The 22984-nt window shown below is 40.3% G+C and overlaps 1 protein-coding gene across 3 annotated transcripts; it reads right to left on the reverse strand.

The window, feature by feature from the left end:
* Rab14 (RAB14, member RAS oncogene family) lies at window positions 1–22777 on the reverse strand. 3 transcript variants are annotated; one of them, XM_038337146.1, is made up of 8 exons: window positions 22499–22777; window positions 13926–13984; window positions 12447–12500; window positions 11074–11251; window positions 7560–7626; window positions 3449–3536; window positions 3110–3140; window positions 1–2209 (listed from the first exon to the last, which is right to left on the reverse strand). In XM_038337146.1, exons 2-8 carry the CDS (start codon window positions 13975–13977, stop codon window positions 2032–2034), a joined length of 648 nt encoding a protein of 215 aa, XP_038193074.1. In that variant the 5' UTR covers window positions 13978–13984; window positions 22499–22777; the 3' UTR covers window positions 1–2031. The 3 variants fall into 3 exon arrangements, with proteins under 3 accessions (XP_038193074.1, XP_038193073.1, XP_038193075.1); XM_038337145.1 differs by lacking the exon at window positions 22499–22777 and adding an exon at window positions 16500–16564; XM_038337147.1 differs by lacking the exon at window positions 22499–22777 and adding an exon at window positions 15772–15852.
* Between the last annotated feature and the right edge of the window lie 207 nt (window positions 22778–22984).

Below are 22984 nucleotides of genomic sequence, written 5' to 3' on the forward strand. Positions count from 1 at the left end.
TTCAATTTAATCTAGATACAGGTACTTTATTTACAAATATTTAGATAATAGCATTTTGTTACATCGAACGAAGAGTACAGCAGTCTGAATAAATCCTTCTGTCACAAAAACAAGACCCACCGTAACTGAGAGTCAGGGCATTGCACCTACACAAGTCGAAGTCTTTAGTTTGATTGATTGCTACCTTGTACCCCGATGGGTAATTTGTTTTGTTTTTGTAAATATATACACACACCAGCAGGTCATGGTCCCTGGGCGAATCCCTTGTGATGCAACAGTGTAAGCAAACGGATCGCTCTAAGTCTTTAACAGAATATACCAATCTACTCCAGGAATCCTTTAAGTTAAACAAAGACAAAAGGAGAATCCACAAATAAACCAAATCCTATTTTCTGCACATTCCAGTTTTGGCTTTTATTTAACATTGACTATACAAAACTCTGGAACTACCACATTTATAATCCAGAAAGATGTACTTTTTCATTAGTGTCTGGTAAAGAGGGATTTAAAATGTGAATTTTAAACACAACATTGAGCTGAGAGCATTTTATATAATGTACCTAGGCTTCCCTGTGAGCACTTCCAACGACCTCTTGAATCATAGCCACTTTCAACTCAGCTAGAAACCAACCATGAAGAACTGAGTAAAGCAGATGCCTTCTAAAGGTTTCTCTTACAAAGTGTTCTTTTTGTGGCCGACTACCCAGTGCAAAGTAGTAACTTTATGTCAGCATACACATTTAGAGACACTTTCCCTTTTACTAAACAATTTACACTAGCAGGACATAAAATAGCCCCTCATGCTATGAACACAAGTGATAGCATTAAATTATTTCACCTTAGTGTTAAAAATGCACAATTTAAAATCCCTTAACAGCAGACCTGTGGTTCCGGCTAGCTGGTCCAGAAGTTGACCATTCCAAGATAAAAGTATAAAAGCTTAAAATGTGCAATATTAAACCCAGCCTTCTTCCTTTTTCTATACAGTAAGGCAAGAATGCAGCCTGTAACAAAATGTTTACAAAAAGAAAAGCAGGTTAGCACATTGTTGATTACACAAGAACAGTTAAGAAAATCAGCAGGTAAGCCACAGTGCAAAGATGGAATAGAATCCGCTAGTGTTTCCGCTGATGCCAGGAGCTCTTTCCAGAATTATGTCTGTCCCCAAACACTGCCAGCACCAAGGTGGAGCCAGTATCACTTGTGAAACTGAAGCTGTGTCTTATTTCCTTGTGTGAGACGGAAGAAAGTAACATGGTCACATATAGGTCACACTGTACAAACTGGTATTTTATACTGTTCCAATGCCAGTAATCAATTTATTTTCTTCATTAAAATAATATACACAGAAGATATTGTTAGTTAGGTTCCTTCAAATTTTATACATATTTACGTTCTGTTAAAGAGAAAAGGATAAAATGGTGTAAAAAAAAAGATAAAGCTATTAATTAAGCACAAAAAAAGATAAATGGGTATTTTTCCCTGTGCAAGGCTAAGACAGAAGCAAACAGCATCAAGAAAAATGCCACCCCTACAACAGGGAATTTATCCAACAAAAACAAAAGCAGTTACAGACTCCCTTTTCTCTGCCACTGGAAGTCATTCCACAGCAATGAACTTTCTGACTACAACAGACAGACTTTAACAGTTTAAAGGTGGGAGAAAGGCTGAAGAGATCAAATTTAAACCATACAGTGAGACAAAGCCTTGCCAAAAGGGAAGGTAAAAATCGAGTCCCGCATCAGTGCTCAGTTTAAATCATATTGGTGACAAACCTATCACGAGGACAATCAAAGGGGGAAAGTCTAGATTTACCATGCAGGAGAGATTTATTACTCTACTTGCCTTTGAGAACCTGATTACAACTAGTTGTTTAGCAGTTTAGTATTGTTAAACTGTTTTTACAAGAGTTGTTTTTTTCTTTTTTTAATTAAACCCAGTGAGATGTACAGAAGACCAGGAGGCAGTAAAAAGTACTGCTTCCAACAGACAGATGTGAAAGGTCAAATGAGGGCCAGAGCAAAGAGGTCACTAGCAGCCACAGCCTTCTCTCTGGGGTTGGGGTTCACTGGTTAGCCGTCCTCCCTGTGGGGCTGAGGGTTTGTGTTGTACACCAGACTCGGCAGCATTCAGATCCAGGCTTCCATCCTGAATGTTCTGATAGATTTTCTTGGCAGCCTCAAGAAAAGCATCTTCTACATTCTCTCCCCTAAGAGACAATCAACAACTTTATTCACAACCCACAGCTTTCTAGAAAACGTAAGACATTTACACTGACCTTCTGCTAATAGTGAACCGCCATGATGTCTTCCACTTAAGCCACTGTCATCTAATAAGAGATTACCAAAAACTGAGCTAAGAGAACAATGTGGGAAATGGCTTTGGTGGCGAGCACACAACACAGTACTGAGCTATTTCTAAGTTTGGTTTGCACAATGAATCTTCTACTCAGCAGTGCTATGCTAGCATATTACGTGATGACTGAGATAGCCACTCTCGTGAGAGCAGGTTCTCTAAAGTTTCTCCAAATATACTGAGAGGATTCCAGGTTTCCATCATTTTGTGATTTTTATCATGTAGTGGTGACACAGTCATGCTTAGCCAGGTTCACACATCAGTTCTCTTGGGATTAACAGCAGAAGTAAATAAACACAAACAGGTTGGTCTGCCCTTGCCTGGTGTGATACCAGAGAACTATGACTGGGAGTGCTGGGATCGATGCTGGGACTCCAAGGATCATCAGAAATATTCACTGTACCTCATTAGCCACTGAGTGTGTCCTTGAGTCACTCCTTAAGGTGATCACAAGTGCTGTGTAAACACGTTGGTCAACCTTGGTTGTGAAAGTCAAACACTTGTGAAAAGTAAGCATAATTTCATTTATTAACCTGGGTTATCAACGGGCACAATAAGCTACAACCTTGAAGGAACAGAACTTCGCATTCTCTTGCAGTGTGAAACAGAAGTGTCTGCTGCTGTCCTTCCTGACACGAAATGCACATACCCTCACTGCAGTGTAATTCATGTGCATGTCTGCAGAGGCCATCCACTTAACACAGCACACGGTTCTACTCAGAACCCACATCACCTACATTTCAGCCATACTTACGTTTTTGCACTTGCTTCAAGGAACAATAAGCCTAAAAATAAAATTCAGACTATAATTAGGCCATTGCAGACTGCCAAGAGCATTCTTCAGTCACACCTGACAAGGCCCCCACCGACAGTCCCGCAGGCATCTGAGCGACAGGGCAGATCTGTGCCTGTCATTCAGCAGCTGCACCACTACTAACATGCATCATAGAAACACTATTTCCTCACTGAGAGTACTGAACAGTCCACATTTAAAAAAAAAAAAGAGAAGAAAAGAAACTATACAATAACTTGCATGATCAAAATCACCTTTCCTTTAATACTTTCCCAAGGATGAATGCTGTCTTAAACCCACCGTTTTCTTCGGCAAACTGTTTGGCTTCTTCATAGGTAACATCTCTCTGTGCTTCCAAATCTGCTTTATTTCCTATGAGAATTATTACCTAAATTGTAAACAGAAGAAAAGACACCTTAGAACAAAAATAACCATTAAAATTCTCAAATACAGAAGTCCTGACAGGAGAAAAAGGAGCCCTAAGTACCCTGGACTGCAGACCCATAAAGGTTTGCACTAGGAAAGACTCTGGCAGCAAATCAGGCCAGGGTTTGACAACCTGCTGTAAAGACAAAGTCTATTTTCAGGTTTGTGGTCCCCACAAAGCTTTTGTTGAATATTGTTTTTACTGTTGTTATAGACCCCTTATAGAAAAGTAAGCCACTTAAAAACAAGTTATTAAGTGACTGTGGCCCACATCCAGTTTGTTCCCTGGTCTAGAATTAAGTACATAAGAACAATAAAAATCAATATCCCCTGGAGAATGTGTGTGGCTTTCAGAGGCTCAAAAGATCCTGGGACCCTGAGGAAGCTTAAAAACGGCTAGTTCAATTTCCTTCAGGGTCACAGTAATTATCTTCCATTAAATGCAATTAAGGCAAAGAGTTAGCAAAAGGGGCATTAGAACCCTAAGAGAATGTAAACTGTGACCTGGAAACAAAACTATGTCCTTGCTGACACTATCCCGGGAGAGGTATAGACTTCTACCAACTCATCACCAATGTTTGTGTCTGTTTGTGGAAGAGGCAGGAGATAGGGTACATATGCAACAGGCTCAAATACTTGGTCAAATATCACACCTCTATTGTCTACTTTGGAGTCACCCACACAAGTAAAATTATGTCAAAGTTAGATACAAAAAAGGTAGCCTTGGGAAACAAAGGTGTTTTGGTCCTTATTTCAGGGCATAAAAAGGAAAGACGCCAGCCCCTCTTTTACCTCTCTGCCCCTTCCAATCAGATACAAATATGTTAGGAATCAATGATTTCAACAAAAAGGTGCTTTGCTTCCCAACATTTTTTCTACATAAAATTAGTGCTTGGCTCTTTGTTCCACTTTCAAATGTCTGGATTCAGTGAACTAATTTTTCTTGAGTATCATTTCCATACAAGTTAACTTGTACAATAAAGAACATTCATCAAAGAGCCAGTGACCACTGAGAATAAAAAATAATGCTCATATATAGTTCACAGTCACCAAACAATAAAATAAGGACATTTTAAAAATAGTCAATTAAAAAAATCAAATATAGACGGGCGGCAGTGGCACACACCATTTAATCCCAGTACCTGGGAGGCAGAGGTAGGTGGATCTTAGTCAGTTCAAAGCCAATCTGGTGTATAAAGTGAGTTCCAGGACAGCCAGACAGCCAGGACTGTTACACAGAGAAACGGGTGGGGGGGGGGGGGGATCATTAAGGCCAGGTGGTGGTGGCACACGCCTATACGCCTATAATCAGGAGGCAGAGGCAGGCGGATCTCTGTGAGTTCGAGGCCAGCCTGGTCTACAAGAGCTAGTTCCAGGACAGGCTCTAAAAAAGCTGCAGAGAAATCCTGCCTTGGAGGGGGAAAAAAATAAAGAAAGGTATTCAAATCAAGAAATGCTGCATTCTAGCCTAAGGAGTATGGGCAGAGCACTGACCTAGCAGGCACAGAGTCTGGCTTTAATCCCCAGCACTTAGCCGGGCAGTGGTGGTGCACGCCTTTAATCCCAGCACTCAGGAGCAGAGGCAGGCGGATCTCTGAGTTCGAGGCCAAGCCTGGTCTACAAGAGCTAGTTCCAGGACAGGCTCTAGAAACTACAGGGAAACCCTGTCTCGAAAAACAAAACAAAACAAAACAAATCCCCAGCACTCTACCCCACCACCACCCTCCTCAGGAGTGTTTTTTTTCCTCTTTCCCAACTACACATCAACCTGCAGATTTCACTGTATACCTTGAGAGCCTATAGTCTGCTAACAACAGAGAGCACAAAAACACTAACAGCCACAACAAGAAATACATAATTTCTACATAAAAACCAAAGAGCTTCAAAACACATTGTCTTCCTCTGAAGAGATGGTTGGATTCTAAAGGTGAAACAACATGGCTCACTAAATCTCCACAACGAATCTTTTTTGGTTTTTCGAGACAGGGTTTCTCTGTGGCTTTGGAGCCTGTCCTGGAACTAGCTCTTGTAGACCAGGCTGGTCTCGAACTCACAGAGATCCGCCTGCCTCTGCCTCCCGAGTGCTGGGATTACAGGCGTGCGCCACCATCGCCCGGCTTCCACAACGAATCTTATAATGAATTTTTAACATTTTACTTGAGGGAAAATAGACTTAACAAAATAGAATCGCGAGGTATGATACCTTTACTAGTATTCTTCAAGGGTTACAACTTACGGAGCCACAATAGACTTGTGAAATCAGAAAACTAACACTGGTGCAGTTACAGTCCCTAGACACCAGCTTTTCAAACTCTCATTGTGGCTGTGTCTATGTGTGGTTCTGTGTGTGCAGTGCTAACACAGTTACAGTTTGTGTCAGCATAATCAGGGCACAGAACTATCACATCATCACAAACTGCTCTGCACTCTTTCTCCCGTAATCATCCGCTTACCCCATCACTAACAAACCCCTGCCACCACTAATTTGTTCTCCGTCTATCTAAGATGCTGCCATTTTGAAATATGTCAATGTACATAGAATATGCAAACCTTTAAGACTTTTTAAATTCAGCCAAAACCTGGAAAGATTTATTAGAGCAGATGCTGTTACCACAAATCCTTCCTCCGTGTGGCTGAGTAGGACTTACAGTGTAAATGCATCAAACTGTTTTTTGCTATTCACCTGTCTGTAGGCAGCTGGACTGTTTTCGGGTTTTAGTTATCACAGAAAAACGCTGCACATTTATCCACAGGTGTGTACACACAGCAACACGAGTTTAGAAGGAATGGAAATGAAAGCCCTAGGTCCACACTAGCTAGTCACACTCTTACCACTCATCTACACAGTTACGGGCCCAGCCTCTGTCAGATGCAGGAGGTTCAGAGCTAAGTGAGAGGGAGAGACCTAACCCTCACTATTCCCGCAGGGACCCTCAGACCCCGCTGGTTTCTCCATAAAGTCCTGCACATCCTGCTCACTGGCACTGCACCATTCACTGCATTTCTAATTCATCTTTCAGGTGCTTTTTTTTATTATTTATTTATTTATTATGTATACAATATTGTGTGTATGCCTGCAGGCCAGAAGAGGGCACCAGACCTCATTACAGATGGTTGTGAGCCACCATGTGGTTGCCGGGAACTGAACTCAGGACCTTTGGAAGAGCAGGCAACGCTCTTAACCTCTGAGCCATCTCTCCAGCCCCTTTCAGGTGCTTTTGTGGTTTCTCTGTAAACCTGAAGGTTCTCTCTCTACTAGACAATAACCCTTTCTGGACCAGAGAAAAAGAAAGTTCATCTTTGTAGGCTGTGGGGTTAATATGGCAGCTGTCCTTTAACATCTCCTTATCTTCTCAGGCTAAGAAGTTAGTACTCAGCAAGGCGGTGGTGGCGCTCGCCTTTGATCCCAGCACTTGGGAGGCAGAGACAGGCAGATCTCTGTAAGTTCGAGGCAACCATGGTCTACAAGGTGTGTGAAATAATTAACTTTTAATTGACATTCTATTCAGATAATTATGAGATTTACATGCAATTATAAAAATAAAAGAGAGTCCTTGCTCGGTTTTGCCTAGTTTCCTCCAACTAGGCAAACTTAACCCAGATGTTTTTTTAAAATATTTCAGATTATAAGATCTCTACCTAGAGCACCACTCATTCACAGCTTTTACTTATTTTTTTAGATCCAACCATAACAAGTATAATAAAATGAAAAACCTGAATACAACTAAAACTGAAAAAAAATAAAAGTTTTCATCAATCACCTTAAGAATAAAATAAAGACACCTGGGGCTAGGGACATAGCTTCATAGTAGAGAATCTGCCTAGCATACATGAGGCCTGGATCTCTAGCACCAAAGAAAATGTGAATTAATGAATGAATGGTGTCTTTTTCATAGTACCCAAATAACAAAATCTCACCATTAAAGGGCTTGCCTGTTTGGGTTAACTGATTTTAGATTTCTTATAGAGTAAGGTGTTGACTTACAGTGTTTGGATTGGTGAGATTCCTTGCGTCTGTCAACCAGCTGCTTAAGTGGTTATATGTACTTCTTCTGCAAAAATTAAAATTAGAATGTGTTGACTTCTACATACAATTGCCATTTATACAGAAAAAAGAAGACAGCCAGATATGATGTGTCACACACATGCAATTCCAGCAATTAAAGGCAGGGGCAAGGCAGAAGTGACCTGAGTTTGAGGCCATCATGGCTATAAATGAATTAAAGGTCAGCTTGTACTACAGTGAGACCTTGTCTCAAAAAAAGATGCAAGTAAACAAGCTCATGTCAATATATACATAATATACAGACTAAATGGAAGATCCCAACTACATGCATTTCTACCCTGACCAGATGGTTACTCCAAAGAACGCTATAACAGAACCAACATGACTCAAAAATCTAGTCAAACTTTGTTTTGCATTTTGAAACAAGGTCGTACTGTGTATGTAGTCCAAGCCATATTCCTTCTCCTATAGAACCAACTTTCTCTCAGTCCTCCCATGGTTACAGGTGTGTGCCATCATACCTGGCACAAACTCAATATTTTTAAATAGCTCGATGTCCAACTATACTAATGATATCAGAAGTATTTAAAAGCATATACATAAACAGACTGATATACACACAAGAAACAAAAAAAAAATTCAGAATCAAGATTTGCAATTTAGACACATTCCTTGAAATCATCCAGGTTATCAATCATAAAATGAAGAAAAATACCAAAATGTCTAGCTAATAATATACACATGGGAAAAATTTCTGCATCTACCTTCAAATTAAAATTTTCATGCAGAAATAAGACAGTCATACTAAATTAGTAATACTAAATTAATTCATCTTTCCTACACTGTTCTTTTCCTTTCTTTTTTTCAGAGAGTGTTTCCTAGGCTGGCTTCCAACTTGTGATCCTCCTGCCTCTACCTCCTAAATGCTAGAATTATAGGCATGTGGCACCATGCCCAGTCTACTAATCTGGAGTAAGCTAATATACAGGAAAGAAAAAAATGTTCCTGTAGAAATTCAAGACCTCAGCTACCAGAAAGTTAGTTTACACTGTCTATCTTATTTACAGCAGTTAGATCATCTGAAGATTCAGACTGCAACATTCTTCCACTTCATCTGAGCAAGTTTAAAAAGCATACTGTCAGCCAGGCGGTGGTGGCATACATCTTTAATACCAGCAGGTTAAAAGAAAGCAGAGACAGGCAGATATTTTGAGTTTGAGGCCACCCTGATCTACAGAGAGTTCCAGAACAGCCAGGACAACACAGACAAACCCTGTCTCAAAAAAACAAAAAAAATAAAATAAGAAGCACTGTGTCATCTGCACTAGTTCAGCTCGCCCTAACACAGAAAATAAATCCAAACACAGACCAGCTCTGGGTTAGGATGGCTTGGCGTTCTACTTCTTGACTTCAAAATACATTCACCTAGGTATTAACATATTAACTGCACTGTGACTGTTTGGCAAAACAACTAACAGGATAAAAAACAATAAAGTGCCTTGTAACAATTACAGTAAATGCCAAAAATAAAAGGTATAATTAAAGCAAGAACTTCTAAGTTGCAAATGTCAAAGATTAATACAAAAAAAATTGGTGGAAAATAGTGTCATGACTCTACCACCAACCTATGACTATGAACGGTCTAGTCACCTACAAACCTAACACCTAAAAATTTACTTTTTCAGTAAATTATATTGAGATACAATGAATCACCATGAACCCTTTAAAAATACAATTTACTTTTAGTATCACCACTATCAAATTCTAGAACATTCACTGGACCCCAAAAGAGAAACATTGTGCCTAATAACTGTCTATGCCTATGCCCTTGCAATTTTCTTACTGCCTCTAGGAGTTTGCCTAATCTAGATAAACACACAGAATCACATGTGGCCTTTTTCACTTACACAGAGCACGTATGTCAGTCATCCTTTCTACAGCTCAAGAAAGTTCACTGTGTGGATATGCCACCTGCTGTGTATCCATTTCTTTACCTGATGGACATTTCTGCTGTGTCCATATGAAATGCTTTTGACTTGAATACATATAAATTTTACCATAGTATTACTATGCTTAAAAAATGTTTTCAAAGCAAAACAAATTGTACTTTAAGCATACATCATCATATTTAAGTATATTGATAATGTATGGAATGTTAAATGTAAGTCCACAGGAATGCAGTCATAGTTCATAAATAAGGCAGTTCTATTCAACAGCCAGGTTCTTAAAGTCTCCCCACAAGACCATATTGATCATGTTACCAACTGCCCAGAACAGGGGGGGAGACTTAGGCTTGTTTTACTGTTTGCTGAGAAATGACTGAGGCTTTCTGTACTATTATCACAACCAGTCCCCATCAATATTCTAAGGCAGTATTTTCTAGAGTGTGTCAAAGTCAACGGAGTTACACAACAAGAGATCCTTTACAGTAAAGGTCTCAGAGTCCTCTTATGCTCAGGTATTCTCTGGCTCTTCAAGATGAAATGGCATAGGATGTTTTCCCAGGCAGATCTCCCACTGTCAGTTGGTCCCACTCACTTGTCTCTACTTCCTTAGATGGGCTCTTCCTAGAGGGGCTTTCAACTGGCACTGTGCATCACCAGGAAAGTTCATTTCTAACTTACAGCAGACAACTGTTCAGGTCTAGTTAAGTGGCAGTTTGCTACATGCTCCAAAGTCAAACCTTCATATTCCTGTTTTGTGACTTCATATCGAATGCTCTGAGTTTCCAGATATAGCCATGTTGTCATGAATTGAATCCTGATGCAGTGTTTTAAGTCACTTCAATACATGGTAGAAAAATGAATTAAGTAAATGAGTAAATATTATGTATAAACCACCACCTAAATGTCAAAAAGTCACATATATCAAAAAAAAAAAAAAAGAACCTCTTTTTGGCCTACAGATGGAAACGGGATCTGTTTCAGTCTATCATGCTTCCACAACAAAACTAAGTACTTCACTCCTCACTTGGCCTATCTGCAGATGGTGTCAATTTTTTGTTGTTGTTTTTGTTTTGTTTTTGGTTTTCGAGACAGGGTTTCTCTGTGTTAACAGTCCTGGCTGTCCTGGAACTCACCCGTAGACCAGGGTAGCCTCGAACTCAGAGATCTGCCTGCCTCTACCTCCCAAGTGCTGAGATTAAAGTGTGCACCATCACTGCCCAGCTAGATGCTGTCAATTTTAACACAAAGACTGACTACAGCAATCCCTTACGCTGGCTCGCCTCCCCTGAAGTTAGTTTTATAAAGCTACCTTTCTGCAAGCAACTGGTGCTGCTTCTCAGACTGTGCTCTTCTTGATCCATTACCCATGGTCTTTCTTTAACCAACTTCAGGTGAAGAAAATCAGCATATTATTTAAGTTTTTCACAGCTTTAGAGGAGAATCCATAAAACCCAAATTAACTATTTACAGTCATCCAATTACAAACTAAAAAAGAAAGCGCACTGCCCAAAGCAGAGGTCTGACTCCCTAGTCTGACACCATCGTACCTGGTGATGTCATACACCATGAGTGCACCTGCAGCTCCTCTATAGTAGCTCCGTGTGACAGCTCTGAACCGCTCCTGTCCTGCTGTATCCCAAATCTGCAGTTTGATTTTTTGGCCACTAACTTCAATTATTCTTGTCCCAAACTCAACACCAATTGTGTGAGGGCAGTCAGCCATAACTGTTGAAGAAAAGAAACAAATTTCAGAAAACTTTTCTGGTAAGAAGCACAAAAAGGCCATAATCTCAATCTCATCAGTTATAACACATGGCCTCTTTCTCCACAAGATAAAAATTGTACTCTAAATCTTAACCAGTCACAAAAACAGAGAGTATTCTATAAGTATTCCAAAACTACTAATTATAGTGGATAAATGACACATACAGTACAAAAAGAAAATGTTTCTTAAGATGATAATTTTGGCAGTAGGGAACTGGAGCGATGTCACAGTGGTTAAGAGCATTTGCTGTCCTGTCAGAGGACCAGAGTCTAGCTCCCTGCACGACACTAAACAACTCACAACTGCTTATAACCTCCAGCTCCAAGGGATCCAACACCCTCTTTGGGTCTCTGTAGGTACCAGCCCACATATGGCATACACATACATGCATGCATGTGCATATACCCACATAAATAAAGTTTGAAGGATATATTTAAAGTAAAAAAATTTTAAAAGGTTATTTAAATTTTACATTTTACACATTTTTAAAAACTAATTCTACGTTTATATTATCAAGAAATCCAAACAGCCTGCCATGGTGTACACATCTTTAATCCCAGCACCCAGAAGGCAGAGTTAGGCAGAGGTCAATTAGTTTGAGGACAGCTTGGTCTATTTTTATTTATGAAATAAAAGATAGTTTATTCCAGGCCAGTAAGAGAAGAGCAAAACAGTGAGACCCCGTCTTTTTAAATATATACATATACATGAAAGAAAGATTAAAGTGAGTCTAATCATACATTTAACAAAAACCACTATATATATATACACATGCTGGTAATAATACTCCATTTTATATGTACCCATTAAAAAAAATTATTGCACCTGGGGCCAGATATATGGCTCAGCAGTTAAAAGTTCGAAGTGTCTTGTTTGGTTCTCAGCAGCCACCTGTGACTCACCCCAGCTCCAGGGGATCTGCTGTCTCTGCCCTCCAAGGGCACTTTTACATGCACAGCCCCCCTCCCCAAAAAAATAAATCTTTAAAATCAAACTTTAGAGAGAAAAGTCATGGCCCTTTAAAAACCCAAGAGTAAATATGGAGACAGGTTATAATTAAATGCATAAAGTACACTGAAAATGGCGCTTTTTCCGGTGTAGAGAATGTGATGATAGAGTAAGCTCTCATCTTTTTACCTTTCATATTGAACTTACATTTTTTTTCTGTAAATTGATGAAGCAAGCAAGATTTTCCTACTCCCATATCCCCTGTTTAAAAAAAGAAAATGTTTCAGGCGGCAATTCTGTTTCTCAGTTTTACTCCTATGATCATATGCAGTGACGGCTGCACTGGACATACCTCACGTATCACAGAACCTGACCACTAGGAACACATGCGTCTCACTCCTTTAGAATGAAGTAAAGGCAAACTGACTATCCTAATTTTTAGGATAGAATGTGACTGCAAATACTGTTTAGTAAATAGCTAACAAGCTATACATGGCTTGTGACAAAAGAATTACTGAAATGGGACTTTTTTAGTTTCAACTGCTTGCAGGTGGGGACCAAGTGTACTTGTTGGTCTATACAAATGACCTATCCCGGGCTGGAGAGATGGCTCAGAGGTTAAGAGCATTGCCTGCTCTTCCAAAGGTCCTGAGTTCGATTCCCAGCAACCACATGGTGGCTCACAACCATCTCTAATGGGGTCTGGTGCCCACTTCTGGCGTGCAGGCATACACACAGACAGAATATTGTATACATAATAAATAAATAAATAAATAAATAAATAAATAAATATTTAAAAAAAAAAAAAAAAAAAAAAACAAAAAAACAAATGACCTATCCCGGGGGCTGGAGAGATGGCTCAGAGGTTAAGAGCACTGGCTGCTCTTCCAGAGGTCCTGAGTTCAATTCCCAGCAACCACATGGTGGCTCACAACCATCTATAATGGGGTCTGGTGCCCTCTTCTGGTGTGCAGGCATACATGCAGGCAGAATGCTGTATACATAATAAATAAATCTTTAAAAAAAAAAAAAAAAAATGACCTATCCCAAGGGCAAGCAAAAATAAATAACTAAATGTTGGAAGTCTAGCTCATTATTCTCTTTTACTGCTTGCTACATTACAGTAGATGCCATCTTACAAAGCTACACAGACCTGACATCAAAGCAAAAGACATGGGCTCTCTTTATATTTACGGCTTGTTTTGTTCTCAGCAGCCAGGGCAGGTCCATAGGAGCTCTACCACCAGTGCACCTGGGCTTTCACCTGTTATGCTAAACATTCATGGACAGACAGTGTAAGACAATGTGAGCAAAGTCTTGACACTTAAGTGAAAACAAAAATACTCTAGTTATATATACACATACAACCAATTTTGGAATTCAAAGGGACTTGAAAACTTTTATGATACCGGGGTATTTCAGCACTAGTGGGAAATTAATTACATCCCCAACACTACCAAGTCTGGAGGTAGCCCTGAAGAAAAATCACTATCATTCCACCAGTGCCCAAAAAGAGACTAGAGAAGTATACAGGGCCACGATGTAAAAGGCGTACTTATCCTCATCAAAAAGCTTTAGTTCTGAAGTCAGAAAATCATGTATCTTCAGCAGCAGTATGTTTAAGTACTGGTGTATAAATGTGTTAACTTTCTTTGGAGGACAAACATACACGTGTTAAAGACTTACCAATAATAATATACTTAAAGATGTAAGAGTAGTTGTATGGTGCAGTTGCCATGGTGGCACTAAAAACAAAACAAAAAAAACTGTTACTTCAGAAAAAAGTACACACACATTATCTAAACCCATCACTGCTCCCCTTTCAAAAGGCAAAATACATTGTAAATATACATTCATACCCACATCTTAAACATATCACACATATTAAGAAACCACATTGACTACACAAATAAAATTTTGATTTAAGTCAGTAAAATTCCCAAAGTGATCAAAAATTCTCTTAAATAAATGTTACTTAAATATTCTTATATTATCCACAAAAATATAAAAAAACTATGTTCCAAAACACACCAAAATTTCGAAATATCCAAAAACAAGTATTATTCTGGAAATTTTTTTAAAGAAAAGAATCTCTACAAATTTAAGTCAAACATCATTAGACAGTTCCTTCTCTAAGGTCTGATTTTTCTTGTTACCTGATAAAATAAGCTACAGTATCAAAAGTAACCACTAGCATAAACACAAAATAACTTTCATCCTTTATTTTAAATCAGTACTTAGCAAAGAATCTAAAGTGTATAAAGAAAGAACAAGCATGTAATTCAAATCAAACTGATGTCAAAATTAAGATTGAATCATTTGAAATTGCTGTTCCTATAGACTTTTAAAAATGAGCACAATTATTATTGGCAATTTCACATAACTCAACTCAATACAGTACTCAATTATTAAAAGCATATAAAGTGCCTTCTGTATATCATCCTAGTAGTTGAGAAAGGTTATAAAGCTACACTCACTGTTATGAAATGTAAAAGCTTATATATTAAGTATATATTAAGATACTTTCAAAGATCATAGTCTACTCCTTAGTCCTCAGGTATACTCAGCCTAAAAACTTTTCATTTCTTTCTTACTTGTAATAACTTTAATCTCACAGGCACAATGGCACGCATGTTAGGCCCAGCTGATACTCAGGAGACTAAAAGATTATTTGAATCCAGGCTTTTGAGTTCAGTCTGGACAATAAAGAAACCTATGTCTCAAGAACAAAAGTCTTCCTAAATAATTCACGTAAGTGCCTTAATATATCTAATACTGTGCTAGGTTCTAGAGAAACACATTCTAATAGTGATAGTAACATCTAATAAAATTTCTTCCCAGTTTTCAGATAAGGAAAGACAAAAATCATACATACCAAGGCAAAGCATTTGCTTTCCAGTGTTTTAGTGAATATTTTGTGGTAACTTTACATTATATTTCAAATAAAATTTCAACATAATCAAATTAAACCTACAGAAAGAACATCTGCAATAGGTGAATAATCTAGGAAAAGAAATCCTTAAATGCAGAAAATTAAGGAACACTCACATAATGCATGGTGGTCTCACTTTGCTGTACAGATAACACTCAACACAAGTTCATCCCTTGCTCCCAGTACACCCTGCATGCTGTGACACATTTATGGTCAGTCCTGTACATCGTAGAAAACTCCCTTAACCAGTTCTTCCAGGAGGAGTTTTTCTAGTTAGATTAGCTGGGAGCCGAAACACGAACTCTACCTCGTTTCTAGATGCTGCTGGCACTCAAATTTGGCCTTAACCTGGGTGGTGGCACACGCCTTTAATCCCAGCACTCAGAAAGCAGAGGCAGGGGGACAGAGTTTGAAGACAGGTTGGTCTACATAATGAGTTCCAGGACAGCTGGGCCTATGCAGAGAGACCCTGTCTCAAATGGATAGATGGATGGAAGGAGGGAGATAGGGAGACAGGGAGGGAGGGAGGGAGGGAGGGAGGGAGGGAGGGAGGGAGGGAGACAGACAGACAGACAGACAGACAGACAATATAAAACTTACAGGGCTTGTGCTGTATCTTAGTGTTGAAAGCAGGCTTAGCATGCACAAGGCTCTGGCTTCAGGCCCCCAGCACAATGCCCAAGAATTGCAGCTTTTAAACAGTCCCAAAGTCAACTAACTTCAAGAGTTCTAGGAACAATCATGAAATTATAACTCAATTCTAGTTGGGCAATTTGTGTACATGCTAGTTGTCATACATAGCATTCTCTAAATACCAACTAAAATGATGAGTTTTGAGAATGTTTTTAAATAATAAACATAATATAGTAGTTTTCCAAATAAGTAATCACTATTTCAGGATGAACACCAAAGCTTTGTTTCCACTTCTGCACATTAATTTTTTGACTCAAGTTTCTTTTACAAATCCATATAAAAACCCTAAAAAGAGAAATGGGGAAACAGCGCTGGGGAAACAGTACCTCAACTGGCAGTGTCTGACAAGCATGTACCAAGAGCCACCTTCACACATCAACAAAACCCAGTGGTACAGGCCTATAATCCAACACTGAGAAGGTGAAGATCACCCTTAGCTACATAATGAACTTGAGGGATAGCCTGAGCTACATGAGACACTGTCTCAAAAAACAAAACAAATAATAAAAAGAAAAGAAGAAAATAAACACAAAATTTGTTCTGTAGACAAATGTAGAAAACTTCTTATTCAAAAATAAGAAACTGGTAAACTTTAAATAACCGCACAGCTGAATCAAAACAAACTATGTACTTACAGTGGAGTCACCATTGCTCTGACAAAGGCTTTCTCAACCTCACTTCTTGAACATAAAGCATGAGACTGATCAAGTGAACAAAATATTTTTGCCTAGCTTTGAAAAGAGGTGGGGGGGGGGGGGAATCCCTGTTATGTAAGGGTAAATTTGCTTTAAAAGCTCAAAGGTCAAAAAAAGGCAGAGGGAGTGAGGATGTGAGCAAGAAATATTGTCCCAGTTCACACTGAAAGCACAATCCACTCAACGGACAATTTCCACTAATTTTAAAAAAAGAGCTTGGCAATATTCTATAACTTGTGTCATTAAAATGCATTTTCTTCCCATTTTACTTTGTGGAAACATGGTCTCATTATTCACCCAGACTTGCCTGGGACTCACTATGTTATGCATTTATAATTCTCCTGCCTCAGCCTTCTGAGTACTGTGACTACAAGAAATGTTACCTTTTGTTTCATTTTTTAATAAAAATTGTTTGAATAAAGTTGACATTAAGATCTCCTTTGATGCCTTTGCTTAAAAAAAAAAAAAAAAACGAAAACAAAGAGAATGATGCATTTCCGACAACACACACCACTAAGCACACGATGAACAATTTGTAAACTAAGAACACAACTGCCACAGTTTCCATTTATGGGGCACTTAATAAACACCAAGCAATACTCTAACAGTGACTTTATCTTTACTGCTGTCCTTAGAAGACAGCTATGAGTATCCTCATTTTACAAATGAGGAAATGATCTCAAGAAGAAAGTAGTATGTCTAGCTCAGGCAGTTTGGGACAAGTCTATAACTGTATTCAGCACTATTAATAACAGAAATTCCCTTTTAAAAACTGCACCACCCTGCCTCTTCCAGGTGATTATGTACCAGGAAGCATGACTCTTTAAGGTACAGACCTTTCATTCCTTCGCTTCTAATGTAACACTCTGAATAAGAAATATTAAATAAGTACATCTGGAGTGTGCACAGATTAAGAAACTACAACTACAGATAATTAGTAATATTGATTTACTATTTATCTACTGTTAACAATAAGGGACATTTGGTAATAAAGCATACAATAATCTGTTACTTTTTCCTATACTAATTCTTAATTCCCACAACTCTGTAAAGCTATTATTATTTTCTTGCAGAAATTGAAGAACCTGAGCTTTAGAGAAATTCACTCCTTTGGCCAATGTTCTAAAGTTAGTAAATGGCAGACCTATAACTTGAGCCCAGAGGCATAACTCCAAAGAGCATGATGTTCTCTAACTAACTTATTGAAGACATGCAAAGGTAAACGCTTGACTATCAAAAGAAATCTTCACAAAATGCCCCATAAGCACTGATAATTGTACTATGTAATCAAGTGGCCACTTTTAAATATTAAGCATGCTTAATGCTGCTTTAACAAAGTACCTCTCAATTTTAATCTCAACATGAAACATACCTAAATCAAGGAGATATGCAAGCTTCATTTAAAGATAGAATATATTGCCAGGTGATGGTGGTGAACACCTTTAATACCAGCACTTGGGAGACAAAAGCAAGTGGATATCTGTGAGTTCAAGGCCAGCCTCGTCTAAAAGTAAGTTCCAGGACAACCAGAACTACAAAGAAACCTTGTCTTGAGGAAAGAGAGAAAGGAAAGAAAGAAGAAAGGAAGGAAAGAAGGAAGAAAGAAAGAGGGAGGGAAGGAGGAGATGGAATATATCAGTGCATAAAACATGCCACATAGGTGGGTTGCGGTGGCACACACGGTTAATCCCAGCACTTGGGAAGCATAGGCAGGTGGATCTCTGAGTTCAAGGCCAGCCTGGGCTACAGAGAGAGTGAGTTCCAGGACAGTCAAGGCTACACAGAGAAACCCTATCATGAAAAACCAAAAATCACACATGCACCATGTTCTTTTCACTTAATAAAATCATATATATTCCAGAGTCAATAGTTTACAGCAAAAGATTACTAAACATGTATTACATGCTAGTCACTGTTGTGCCAAACATTCCGATCCTGTCCTAAGATTATATAAATGACTAATTTTTTATCTTATGGATATGAACATTTTGCCTGCATGTGTAGTATGTGCACCACCCAAATGTCTGGTGGGCACAGAGGTCAAGGAAGGTGTCAGATCTCTCAAAACTGGAGTTATGGATGGTTATGAGCTACCATGTGGGTGCCGGGTCATCTGCAAGAGCAGCAAGTGCTTTTACCCACTCTCTCCAGCCCCAAATGACTAGTTTTAAAGGTACAGACCTCAGAGTAAAAATCAAAGCACCCAATAGCAACAGGCATTTTCTCAGGCTTCTATTTTAACTCCTTATGTGTTTGTTTATACACTGTCATTCACTGGTCTATGATTTTTGTAGTCTATTCCTCAGAACACTATACAATATTTACATAACCTATTCAAAAGTAAGGGAAAAGCAACCCACTAAATTCTTTTTTTTTCTTTTTTGATTTTTATTGAGCTCTACATTTTTCTCTGCTCCCCTCCCTACCTCTTCCCTCCCCTGAACCTTCTCCCAAGGTCCCCATGCTCCCAATTTACTCAGGAGATCTTGTCTTTTTCTACTTCCCATGTAGATTAGATCCATGTATGTCTCTCTTAGAGTCTCATTGTTGTCCAGGTTCTCTGGGATTGTGACTTGTAGGCTGGTTTTCTTTGCTTTATGTTTAAAAACCATCTATTAGTGAGTACATGTGATAATTGTCTTTCTGGGTCTGGGTTACCTCGCTCAATTGATGTTTTCTAGCTCCATCCATTTGCCTGCAAATTTCAAGATGTCATTATTTTTTCTGTTGTGTAGTACTCCATTGTGTAAATGTACCACATTTTCCTTATCCATTCTTCGGTCAAGGGGCATTTAGGTTGTTTCCAGGTTCTGGCTATGACAAACAAAGCTGCTATGAACATAGCTGAGCACATGTCCTTGTAGCACGGTTGAGCATCCTTTGGATACATACCCAAAAGTGGTGTTGCTGCAACCCACTAAATTCTGCTGGTGATCTAAAGTCTTTCTTAGTATCACTCTTTGGTGTTAGGCTTTTATTTGTGCATTTTGTTACTGGAGACAAGACTACTTTTATGATTCCAACACCAACAATATGAAAACACCTATCATCTACTAAGCACAAACCATTACTAAAGGTTTTCGCAATGACCAAAAAACGGAAGTAACACTGTCTCTGCATTCACAGAACTCAAGAATGGATGCATTCTTACTTAGAAGCCCTGAAGTGGAATGCTACTCAACTTGTCACCCAGGCGGACATAAAGCTTCCATAGTCAATCTAATAATCTAATCAAAAATGGTCAATTTCCTTTCCATAATAGTATTACAACTTTCGAAAACAACCTGTCCATTTCTGAGATCAACTTTCCACAAGTCATTTAAAATTATACATTTGTATATTAATTGTAAATTAATGCAAATAAATTTTAAAAAAATACCAGATTGCTTAACAACGTCCAAAAAGAAAAGACAAAATCTTCCCACTAATGATAGTATGCTATGAATAAGAAATAAGGTACTCCAATTCTGCACACTCTTTTTTACAAAAGTACTTTTATCAACCTTTAAAAATATGAAACCTGCATTTGAAAGGACTGTTAAGAGTAAAAAGGTTCCTGATGATATAGAAGATTTTGGGAGGAGCAGCACATAGCTAGAACAAGACTGTTCACCGCAGACACCAACTAATGGGTGATACGACAGTAATGCTCATTAAACTGATACCCAATATACTTCTTCATTTTGCAAACTTTAAAAAGTTTGAAATGTAGCATCTCTTATATATAATCTAGCATTATAGACAATAGATTATATATAATATAGTTATCTCTTAATACTAATATTTCTCCTGCCACAGCTTTTTCCATAGCTGTTTGTTTTGTGTGTATGTGTATGCACATACGTGGCTGTCAGAGGATAACAAGCAGGAATTCATTCTCTTCTTCCACCACATGGGTTCCAGAATCCAACTCGGATTGTCAAGCTTGGCAGCAAGAGCTTTTACCTGCTTAGCCACCTTAATAGCTCCCCTCCCCCGTTGCTAACATTTTAATGACACAAGCATCTTAGTTTCAACATATCTTACATGTCTTACTAAGACTATGCAAATATAATACTTATAAAATTGGTTGCAAGAAATGTCCAAACTCTTTTGCAAGGTTGAAGTTTACAAGTATAAAATTTAAGATAAAAAATAGAAAGCAGACTTTTTTTTTAAAGAAAAATAGCCTAATTCCAAGAAATTTTCAATAGTTATTAGAATCTAAGGTTTTTTTATATCTTTACAATAAACTCACTTATTGAGTGCTTAATATAAACCAGCTACTTAATAAGCAATCTCTAATCCTAAAAATTCATTTTACAAATAAGGAAACCAGGTCAAAAGTGATATACTGATGATTATATACTACTAAATAGACAGGTAGGATTAAGCCCAGGGTTTATTCCAAAGTCATGCTCCTTTCATTCAACAGATATTAAACACCTATTATAAGCCTAGCAAAATCAGAGACACTGAGGCACTTACATGCCAAACAAGGTACTAAGAGCTTTCTTTAAAGCCTGCTTAATCCTTGAAGTAATTCTGAAATGTGGGCACAATTATTCCCTTTATAAATAAGGACACTGAATCTGGGGTGTTAACCTACCTAGTTAGGGTCAATTAAGTACCCAGGATGTGGCTATACAATTTGGGCATTTTACTTGGTCACGCCTGAGAGCGTGCAGGTTAAGGTTTTGGAGTGTAAATGCCTTGAATTCCTATTCTGGTACTGCCACTTCCTAGTTACAGCAATTCCCCAGAAAAACTGTTGAAAGCAGCAAAGCTGGATTACCCTGGGGTCAAACTTGTCCTTGATGATCACATTTACATAAAAGGTAGCTAGAACAACGTGCCAGAACCGACAACTTTCCAGAGTTTCTAACACTCGGCTGTGCAGCCACCAAGAACACAGCGCTTTCTTCACAAATAAAAGAGGAAATCCTACCACCTCTCCTCCAATGAGCATCTGCCAGTGGAGCAGCTGACATGGTAGATTTTGGGTGTTACACGTTATCACCCAGTGCAAACAGAGGAAAAATGGAATTGAGTTGCCACTACTCTGAAACGGTCACACCGTGTATGTCCAACCGTCGCTGAACGTAGTGTAGTACAAAATACACCAGCTAGTGTGGGGAGGAGCCCGTTCGCGTGTGCTGTCATTACTCAGCTACATGACAACTTCTGGCCTCGGTTCGTCCCCCGTCCCTTACAAAAAAATGCGGAAAACTCTCAAAATGCACTCGGAGCAAGGTACACGTGAGGACACCTAAACCCGTGCCTGGCACACAGTGGCGTGCAAACTCTCGAAGCAGTCCCATGCCACCTTCTTTTCTCAAACGCTCAAGATGCCAAAAACTTTTCTCCTTCGTTATTTCTCGATGCTGTGTAGGTTGTAAGGCGCGCGGGCTGTCCAGGGACTTCACAGGGACTCACAGGACCTCGCCAACTGTCCCCGACCCTATCCCCGACCACAGATCGGCTGCGACAAGGACACGGGAGCCAGCGCGCGATGCCGAAGCGCTGCCTTTTGTACGGAGGGGAAGATGTGGCCTGGGGTGGGACTGCCGCCACTGGGGCTCGCTGGTGGCAGGACGGTGACACGCGTGGGGAAACACTGCGGGCGGGGGCGGTGTGAAGCTGCGGGGAAAGGCGGCGAGGCCCGGGCCTGCGGCGGCCGCGGCCGTGTCCCGCAGGCCGGCAGATGAGATGGGAACACACTCTCCCCGCACGCCTCGGAGCGGGACCGCAGCCCGGGAGCACGAGCCCGGCCGGGTGGCGCGGGCGACAGCTCGCCCCACAGAGCGCTGTCAGGCCGGCGCCCTCCGCCGCCCCACGGGCTGGCCGCGGCCCGCTGCGGGGCCTGTCCGGGGCGCCGCCCGCCCACCTCCCGGCTCCCTTCCGCCCCTCGGAAGGGCCGGGCCCGGGGGCCGGCGCCCGCTGCGGAAGGCCTCGGTTACCTGGGGGGTTGCTGGTGGCTGGGCAGCTTTCCGGACGGGAGGGGGACGTCAGGACGAGGAAGCGGAGTGCGGACGCGGCGGGAGAGCGGCCGGGATCCGTCGGCCGAGACCCGGCAGGAAGGCGGGCTGGCCCGAGGTTGCAGACGCTCCGGCGGCAGGCGCGGTGGTGGCGGCGGCTGCTCCTGCGGCTCCCTCAGGATCCTCCTCGGGCTGGTCCAAGATGGCGGCGCTCCCTGCACAGGGTTTCCTGTCACCCTCGCAATGGGCCGGACCACAAAAGAAGGGGGGAGGATGCGCGCGCAGCCAGCGGAGCCCGGAAGAGGGTGGTGGAGCCCGACCTGGCGGCCACGCCCCTTCCTTGGCCCGCCCCTCCGGAGTCGGCCCGTCTCGGCCGAGGCCCGCCCCACTGGCCCTCACGCCTGAAGGGGGCGGGGAAAGTGGTCTGCGCAAGCGCAGTCGCGTACCCTCGCCTCCTGAGGAAGTTAC

Source organism: Arvicola amphibius, chromosome 7 (genome assembly GCF_903992535.2).
Source record: "Arvicola amphibius chromosome 7, mArvAmp1.2, whole genome shotgun sequence".
NCBI lineage: Eukaryota > Metazoa > Chordata > Mammalia > Rodentia > Cricetidae > Arvicola > Arvicola amphibius.

Bases quoted from the DNA above. Each gene is read 5' to 3' on its own strand.
- Rab14 (XM_038337145.1), bottom strand. The intron at 7,627-11,073 runs GTACGATGGTGT...TAATTTTTGCAG, and splicing joins ATGGTGTATGACATCACCAG to AAGAAGTACATATAACCACT. The intron at 2,210-3,109 runs GTAAGTATGGCT...ATTGTCTCTTAG, and splicing joins CTTGAAGCAAGTGCAAAAAC to GGGAGAGAATGTAGAAGATG.